The sequence below is a fragment of the Arachis ipaensis genome, chromosome B4 (assembly GCF_059453495.1).
Source record: "Arachis ipaensis isolate K30076 ecotype BB chromosome B4, ASM5945349v1, whole genome shotgun sequence".
Lineage (NCBI taxonomy): Eukaryota > Viridiplantae > Streptophyta > Magnoliopsida > Fabales > Fabaceae > Arachis > Arachis ipaensis.
The window spans coordinates 11,379,808-11,389,963 of record NC_142439.1 but is presented as its reverse complement, the minus strand read 5'-3'; the positions used below and the strand labels follow the sequence as shown (position 1 = coordinate 11,389,963).

The window sequence follows — 10,156 nt, the reverse complement described above, 5'->3', positions numbered from 1 at the left end:
CGAACCGATCTGGTTCGAATTACATGGACTCGAATACAAAGCATAATTCGAACCACCCTGGTTCGAATTATGCATGAGAGAAGTTCGAACCTTATTGGTTCGAATTATGTGTGGGAGAAGTTCGAACCATCTTGGTTCGAATTATTCAAAAACGTGGAACACTAAATCGAACCATCTTGGTTCGAATTATGAAGGAGTACAATTCGAACCAGCTTGGTTCGAATTGTATTAAAATACACTTTGGCTCATTGCTGAAACGAAATTGGATTTGGCGCATTTTGGTTACAAGTTTCTTGCTCTGGCTCAATATGGTTTTTTGCCCTTACTATATTATAGTGCATGGCATGAAAAGATACTAAGATTTTCTTAGTTTTTACAAGAAATAATTCGTATTAGGTGTTTTGATATTTAGCAAACCACGGTAGGTTTGTTCTTATTTATTTAATATGTCATACATTTTTTTTGGCACACTAATTTAGTAAAATAAAATCATTTAAAAAAGTAATACCACATTACTAATAAAATTTATTATTTTTATTCAAAATTTAATTAACACCTTAAATTTTAAGTACTAAATTTTAAAATTTAAATTTTAAATCTTAAATTTTAATAATATAAAAATAAAATATTACGAAATATTGGCTAATATTAGTAACAAATATTGATTCTTTTATATTTTTTATTTAAATATTAACTTCCTTATATTTTCATATAAATCCTAAGTTCAAAAATTGATCGTGAAAATGTGTATTTAAAATAAAATTTTTAAGTTAATTATCAAGTATTAAAAATTGAGTAAAAAAATTATAGTCGGTCAAAGTAATTAACTTAATGGGACAAATAATAATTATTATTATATATTATTTAAAAAAATTTAAATTGTAATGGGACACTTGTTCTCAGAAACGGATGTATCTGTGTAATTGTGGGGGCAAGTGTTTCTAATATAATTTAAAAAAATTTTAGTCATATATGATAATATATAATATTTATTTATTTTTATTAAATTATTGAATTTGATCCCATAATAATTTTTTACTCAATTTTTAGTACTTTATATAGTCAATTAAGAATTTCATATTAGATGTGATTAGAATGACCAATTCTTAATTTAAATAAAATTTGATTTTTTTAAATCGACTCGAAACAGTATTATTTATCTTTTTTATATTAGTTTTAATTTTTTTTCGTAACAACTACATAATTAAAAGAACTTTTTCAACTATGAATCTCAATAAGAATTTATTTCTAATTGTATGAGAAGTAAATTTTTAAATAATTATTTACTGATATATATATATATATATATATATATATATATATATATATATATATATCCAATCCAGGTCTTTTTATAAATTAATTCTAACCAAGTTAAATAAGACTTAAAATAATGATAATCATAACTGATTTTTATTATTGTAGACTAATTTGGTTGGACTTGGTTAGCAAAAAGACTTTGATGTATAACATTATTCTATATAAAAAGAGAAATATTCGATTGTATTGTTAAAAAAAGATTACTCGATTTTTTTTAAAATATGAAACCTAAATAATAAAATTCTAAATTATATGTTATTATTTAAATTAATATTTTAGTATTTTAATTTGTAAATTAGATATTTTAAAGACTAATCATGTTATATATACATAGAAAATAACCACTTATATATATATTGAAATACAAAATATACATTAAAAATAAATGAAATAATACATATATTTAGATATAACATAATTTGATAATTTATATACACATAATATTTTTATTATAAAAATATTATTATATTATATATATTTTGCTCCTACTGTCAAAATTTTATAGATACATCACTGCTTGCTCCCATACCATAAATCCATAATCCGTAAAGTATATTTTTTGTCCCTAAAATTTGACAAAAGTTTCAAAAATATCCCTAAGTTTTATTTTGTTTCAATTTTGTCCCAAAAGTTTTCGATTTGCATCAAATGTACCCCCTGACGACTAATTTTTCAAAAAATTTAAGACCAATTCAACAACAATTTCATAAGAACAATCCTCAACACAAGCAAATCAATCATTATTTTTATGCATTATTGTTAGATTGGTCTTAAATTTTATGAAAATTTAGCCGTCGAGAGCATATTTGATACAAATAAAAAACTTCTTGGACAAAATTGAAACAAAATAAAACTTAAGGGTATTTTGGAAACTTTTACCAAATTTTAGGGACAAAAAATATACTTTACCCTACATAAATCCGTCCCTACACACTTATTTGCCAAAATAAAATTATTTAAAAAAATAATATCACATTACTAACAAAATTTATTATTTTTAGCCAAAACTTAACTATAATGATTTAAATTTTAAATTATAAATTCTAAATACTAAATTCTAATAATATAAAAATAAAATGATGTGTTAGAACCAGAATTGGTACTTACAAAAAATGATTTTTTGTTACTTTTTTTGTTAGCTTGGACGTGAAATATATACACATACACCTACAGATATCAAGCTAACAAACCACTAACAAAAAAGATTTTTCTCTAAATAAGACTAACCAACTAACTGCAGTAAATAAATAACAATTATAACAAACAAAGTAAAATATCTGCCAATACTCCTCTTCAAGTTGGAGAAAAGATGTTAATGATTTCCAACTTATTGATCAAGTTCTTAAACAAGGTAGGTTGCACAACTTTTGTTAAAATATCGGTATGCTGATGTCCTTACTTCTTCTCAATGGTTGTAGGGTCTTAGCTAGTGGCTGTGTCACAATGAAAACGGGTATAGCCGGAGCAACGAGTTGATATGTATTAAGAGAAACTTCAAGTGGCTTAGGAAGGACATGATCATCAAAAGGATTAGATAAGGAAAAGTGCTGCCATGCTGGAAGGGAAAATTCAATTCGTGAAAAATCACATTCCTAAAAATAAAGAACTTTCTATTCTTGAGATCATAGAGTTTGTACCTTTTGTAACCTCTTGGGTAGCCAAAGAATACTGCTAGAATGACTCTTGGTGAGAACTTGTGTCTAGAACAAACTAAAGTCGAAGCATAGGTAAGGCATCTGAACACCTTCAAGTCTTCATATGCGAGTGCCTTATTGTAAAATAATTGGTAAGGAGCTTTCAGCCAAGAGTAGAAGAGGGCAATCTATTGATCAAAAAAGCCGTGGTAGCAACACATTCACCCCAAAAATAAATTAGGACACTGGATTGATGCTTTCGTTCTACTACCAGGTTTTGTTGTGGTCGCTCAACACAATTGAATTGGTCAAGAAAACCTCTTGATTTTAGAAAATCAGTAAGAGGCAAGTCAGGTGCATTGTCAAACCGAATCTTCTTAATCACACAGCAAAACTGAGTGAAAACCATTGCAAAAAATTCTTTAATGATGGTAGCAGCATCAGATTTGACTTTCAACAACTAAATCCAAGTATATCGGCTATGATCATCTACCAAAGTGAGAAAATACCGCTCCCCAAATGTGTAGTAACACGGTAAGGACCCCAAGTGTCACAGTGTATCAATGAGAAGCATTCGGACTTTTGATTATTGTTGGAAATAAAAGGCAACTATTTTTTCTTGGACAAAAGGCACATGTCACACAGTAAATTTTTATTAGAAACTGAAAAATTACAATTCAAAGGCAAATGCTGCAAAACAGGAAAAGAAAGGTGGTCTAATCTATGATGCCACAATTTTGCAAATCAAATTGAAGGTTTGAAATTGTCCAAAGTACATGTAACATGGCAAGTAGCGCCAGAATTTAAGATCCAAGATTTAACTCCAAGTGCAGAAATTAAAGCGACAGAGAAGAGTTTACCTTCCCCTGTGCTTGAAGTTTCAGCAGTGATAATAGGGGGCATTGTGGATGGAACTCGTGCAGAGAGGAGTGATATTAATTATTGATCCTGTTGAGAAGTGAGTTGAAGAGGAGTGTCCTGACTTGTGTCCACATGGTTGACTCGTATTGTGGCTGGACTTTACTTCTTGTGATTAGGTGGATAACCATGTAACTTGTAACATTTGTCCTTGGTGTGGCCGAGTAAACCGCAGTGAGTACAGAGCGGCTTATCTTTCTTCCCGTGCTGGATCTTGGAGTTGTAGTGTGTGTTCTTCATGGCAAAAGCCAGTTGTGTCCCATTGCTTGTTGGAGGAGCAAGAGTCAGTCCTCGTTGCCGGTCTTCTTGAACGATGAGCAAGAAAACTTCAGAAATGCTAGGCAAAGTCTTCATCAATAGAATTCCAAACTTGATGGTACACATCATTCAATCCCATCAAGAATACGAGAACATATTCCTCATCAGCATGAGCTAAAAATTCACGAGCACCACCACAATTATAGCGTACTGAAGGTCGAAAATGGCATAATTCCTCCCACACACTTTAGCTTAGAAAAAAAATGAGAGACAGAGAGAGAATTTTGTTTCAAATTGATTAACTCTTTTTGAAGTTCATAGATTCAAGGACTATTCTTTTGCTGAAATCGATGACTTAGATTTGTGCAAATCTCATGGCAGAACCAGCAAAGATCAAGCTCGATGCGATCTCCTTGGAAATAGAATTGAGAATCCAAGAGCTGACGATGTCGTTTAGACGACGCTAGCGGTGCTTGAAAGGATGAGACGCACCTTCCTCAGGTGGCGAAATCATGCCGTCAACGAATCCAAGATTGTTTTTGCCATTAAGTGCCATTTCCATATATCTCTTCCATGAAAAATAATTGTTGGGGGTGAACACTTGCGTGACCAAGGCAAGGTTCGGTTGATTGGAGGAATGGAGCAGAAAAGGATCGGCTTCATCGATCGCCGCCATTGCAGAAAAATTGGAGGTTGGAGAAGGAAGAAGAGAAGAAATAGAAAAAGTGGAAAGGAAGGTTCGAGAAAGAGAGAAGATAATCAGAGAAGAACGCAGAGAAGTATGAAAAATTCTTCTGATATTATGTTAGAACCAGAATTGGTACTGAAAAAAATGATTTTCTACTACTTTTTTATTAGTTTGGATGTGAAATATATACACATACATCTATAGATATCAGATTAACAAACTACTAACAAAACCTAACAAAAAAATATTCTTCTTTAAATAAGATTAACCAACTAACTGCAGTAAATAAATAACAATCAATCATAACAAGTAAAGCAAAATATCTACTAATATAGTCTTAAGCGTCAGCTAATATTTATAAAAAAAAGTTGACCTCCTAATATCTTTTATTTAAATATATGAAATTAATTTTAATATCAATATTTTGTTCATAATGTAAAGAATTAATATAGTATGCACCGAAAATGAAGTTATTTACTTGCCAATATATATATATATATTCAGAAATTTATTTTATGAATTTGATTTACAAATTAAAGGATAGATTTGGCTGGTGAAATTGGCGGCAGCAGCATCTTCCCCCATCCCATTAAATTCCGATCTAATCTAACTCGTCCATATTTTGCCAAATGTACAAAAATATGTGTATTGTCTCATGTTTCCACACATTGATGTTCAAACCATATTTCCCTGTCTCTGGATGTTTCATCTGACAAATAAATATGGAAAAAGACAGACTGCAATGAAAATGTCTTCGAAACAAATAAAAATGCAAATATACAATACACCGATAATTCATTAGTCTCACGGTCACATTATGTTTACTTTACTTTAATTTAGTTAGTTAAAATGTTAAACATTTAAATGATATACAAATATATATAATAGAGGAGAGGAGACTTGTATAACTATATAAAAGATGATAATTGGTCCGGTTGTTGATGATAATAAATTAAAATTAAGTTTTCCATTCTCTTAAAAGTTATCATGAAAAGGTAAATGCACTATATCTTAAAATTGCCCTAAAAAACTATAAAATTTCTAAAACTAAAAAATTATATTTATCATCACTTTAAAGAGAAACAAAATATACTCAAAAAAAAAAAAAAAAGAGAAACAAAATATAGGATACGATATCCCCTCTAATAAAGTAAGTAACATATAAGTATACCTAATATATGTCGCAAAAATTTTTATTAACTTAAACACGAATTTTTTTATTAATATATTATTTTTCCCTCTAGAAGTCTACCAAACGATCTGAAATATGTAGTCCCAAACTAAACCCAGGAAAACAAGGCGGCCGATCTAGGTATAATATCATATTATCATGTGTACTAGGTTAAGTTGGGGGATATTGCCCAAAATTCCATTCTCTCTCTCTCTCTGAATTTGTCTTTGAATCTATACTACAATTTTGTCATAGGCTCGTAGCATATAAAGAGAAAGAGAAAAGGGGTAACTTTGATAAAACAATAGTCAGTCAACGCATAAATTAACTCGTTCAGCTGGGGATGAAGGACACTTAGATTTGTTGGCAAATATTCAACAAGTATGTAACTTACCTACTAAATAATTAAACAAACTTAGACAAGAGATCTTGATTGCAAGTTGCATAAGAACAAAATTTTAGTCCATAAAAACAAAGAATGTATTCAGTGTGATTAGTATCTATATATATCTATTTACATTTGAAATTACAAACCATCCATGGATTCATAGCCATGGCACACTCATATTCCGTGACTTCGATTTCCAAAGACTTTTAACTATCGCCACCACCAAACACCATAACATTATGAGTATCAGTGCCTCGAATCGACCAACAAGAAGCCCAACAAGTACAATCACTATTAGAATCCTGTAACCTGATGAATTCCCAATTCTACCCCCAATTTCCTTCACCTCAATTACCATTGACGGTGATTCTTTAGTAGTGTTTCCACCACAATCATCTTCTTCCTCTTCAATATCAAAACTCATCACCAACTTCTCTTCTTCCACCACCGCACTCGCTGACTCAATCTTCTTCTCTTTCTTAGACCTACGAAACTTCTCCAGCATTAGCTTCTTCACCATCATCGACTTCGTCTTCAAATTACCAGTTCTACCCTTCCTCCCACCTTTACCGACAAGGCCCAAATCAGGCCCAAATGTCTCCACAGATTCAATTTCATCACAACCGGACCTCGATTCGGAGAACTCCCGCTTAAAATTTGCCACCTCACACACTACTTCCTCTTCTTTCTTATTCTTCTTTTGGAACCAAGCACACGAAACGGTGCGTTTCGCCGCGTACTCCAGAAATAGAAGCGCCAAAGAAGAAACCGTAATCCCAACCGTTAATCTCTCAACGCACGCAATCAGAACCACAACCACCACGAGTGACCACCTCACCGCAACACCCGCCGCAACTCTATTCCCCGACCCGAATTCTATTACCTCACCCGCTCCAGCACCACCGTCCGCCGCCGCCTTGATTTCTTCTTGGATTGCGGCGTCTGGCCGCGGGGACTCCGCGTGTGGGGGGAGGATAGGTGGCGAAGGCGGAGGTGTGACGGCCGGAGAGGGAGGTGGCGGCCGTGGATCGGAGATTTGTTCGGGTGGAGCCCGTTTCTTGGTTCGGGCGAAGCGGCTCCGGTTCTTGACGAAGAGATCGATGAGGGAGGTAGGGAAACCGGTCTGAACGACAAGGGAGGAGCCGCGTTTTGGCGAGTGAAAATCGGCGACGATTCGAGAAATTCGGGTAACCGGACTCTTCTTCTTTTTCCACGGAAACGGCATCGTTTTGGTTCCCAAAAATATAAAAGAGGGATCGGTTGAGTTTGGAAGAGAGTGTGGGTTAGGAATGGAACATTTTATTTCATATTTTTTGTGTTATAAGAAGAAGAAGAGAATAATAGAGGAAATAGGAATTTGAGACAAGGAAGCGGGTTCCGCGGAGAGAGAGAGAGGGGGAGGGAAAAGAATGAGAAAAGCGTGAGGGAAGGAAATGATCGAGTGAGAGTGTGTTTCGATTGAAGGTTAAAGCGCGTGCATGCTGTTTGTTTATGTGAGAAGTGAAACTGTGAATTGAAGCAAGGTTGTTGAAGATGTTCAATTTTTTGGACTAACCGAATGAGACTTCTTCTTTTTCGGTTCTCAAGAATATTCACCGCTGAACGAAGGACTGAATCAAGTTATCGAAGTTATATATCTGCGTGGTTCTAAATTCTAATGGAATGAAACCTCTCTCGCAGCTTTTAAAGTTAACACTCAATCTGGGAAAAATTATTGTAAAAGGCCGTTAAAAAAGTTTAATTATTAAAAAAAAAATTAATATCAAAATTGTTAAGAAGAATTAAATTTTTTATAATATTTAAGAAGAAGAACTAAATTTTTTATAAAGAAATAAATATATTTTTAAATATTTTTTTATTTATTTTTTATAATTTTTATGTTGATAAATTTTATTTTTTTTTAAATTTTAATAATTTTTAATAATTATTTATTTATTTTTATTTTTGTGATCATTAGCTAACGAAAAAAAATAAAAGATCGTAAAAATAAATAATAAATAAATAATAAAAATTACTAAAATTTAAAAAAATAAAATTATTAATATAAAATTATAAAAAATAAATAAATAAATAAATAGTTAAGAATTAATATTTTAATAATTAAATTTTTCTAACGATTTTTTAGAGTAATTTTTTTTAAATTAATTAACTAATTAATCTCAAATAAATATTTATACATATCTATATAGCATTGAGAATCAAACAGCATATATTAAAGATTATAAAAAATAGTTAAGAATATATTTATCTCCTTATAAAAAGATTTTATTCTTCTTAATAATTTTGGTATTAAAATCCTTTTTAATAATTAAATCTTTTTAATGGTCTTTTAGAATAATTTTTTCTTCAATTTATCCATAATTTTATCTATAAATTTTAATTTTAATTATTTTTATTTAATTTTTAAATTTCATAAATATAATTTATATTAATTTTTAAAATAATTTTTAATACACAAATATTAATATAGACAATCAAATAATACGTTAGAATTTGTAAAAGGATACAATATTAGATTTAGTATTTTTTTTTTGGTGAATATATTAGATTTAGTATTTGAATAGCTAAAAAACGGTACTGTATTATTTGTTTTGGAAAAAAAAGTTCTAACAAACAATTTTTAGATTATTTGAGTGTCAAAATTAAAACGATATTATTTTATGAAGTCAAATATAGTATTTAACTCATCATATTAGTGTTCGACTGTTCGTTAACGTGTGTCAAAAATTATTTCAAAATTAATATAAATTATGTTCACAAAATTTAGAAAATAAATAGAGGCAATTAAAATTTTTTAGATTAAATTAAAGTATGTAAGTTTAGGGACCAAACGTATTATCTTAATGTATTTGATTTATGAATTAGGAAATTATTGCCTTCCAAATCCAAGCAATGTTTAAAGTTTTTTTTTTTTTTTAATTTGGTAGGATACTAATTAAGTTGGGTTTGTCTAATAGTTAACTCATCAGTCTGTTTAAATTTTAAACAAGTGTTAGAGATTCAAATTCCGTCTTATGTATGCAGCGACCTATTGGTCAACGACAAACCCTTAAATGGAGCTACAGATTAGTCCTTGACCTGTTGAACGAGAAGATGTCATGGGAAACAAAAAAAAAAAATTGCTAGAGTACTATTAAAATGGTATTTAAAAATTTCTCACTAAAAAAATAATTTTAAACTATATAAATAATTTATAAATTTTTGAAAAATTTGTAAACTATGATAAAAATAATAAAAAAATATTATTTTTTATAACTAATTTTTATATTCGGTAAATAATTTATGTATTTAATTAATTTTTTTTTTAAATATTTGAATAACTAGCTATTTCAAAAGAATATGAAAAAAAATGAATTTTGATCTCTATTTTTTTAGAGGGAATACCCCCACCCGACTCTTGACAATTACTTTGAAAGGACAACGAGACCCAAAAAAAAAAAATACTAAATCCAGCTCCTGATCTTTTTTTTTTTTTGGACTGATTAGCCCTTATGCCAAAAAAACAACATTGATTTTTTTTTTTGCACAGGGACTTCGTTGTCCTTTCGAAGTAATTGTCAGATGCGGGTTAGGTTTTTTTTTTAAGGGTCTCGTTGTCTTTCGAAATAATTGTCAATGGCTGTTTTGGGTTTTCTCTTTTTTTTTTATTTCTTAAAAATATTTTGAATCATTAAAAAAAATTTTGTAATTTTTTTTTTGTAAAATCACATAGTTTTAAGAATGAAAATAATTTTTTAATTATACTTAAAAATGGTAACAAAATGTGATATTTAAAATCT

At 30.0% G+C, this 10,156-nt stretch overlaps 1 protein-coding gene across 1 annotated transcript; it reads right to left on the bottom strand.

Annotated features, from left to right (window-relative positions):
- Positions 1-6,445: 6,445 nt before the first annotated feature.
- LOC107638867 (uncharacterized) lies at positions 6,446-8,072 on the bottom strand. Its single transcript, XM_016342267.3, has one exon. The coding sequence runs from the start codon at positions 7,600-7,602 to the stop codon at positions 6,535-6,537; it is 1,068 nt and encodes a 355-aa protein (XP_016197753.1). The 5' UTR covers positions 7,603-8,072; the 3' UTR covers positions 6,446-6,534.
- Positions 8,073-10,156: the final 2,084 nt, after the last annotated feature.

Coding starts and splice junctions, on each gene's coding strand:
- LOC107638867 (XM_016342267.3), bottom strand. CDS start 7,602: ATGCCGTTTCCGTGGAAAAAGAAGAAGAGTCCGGTTACCCGAATTTCT.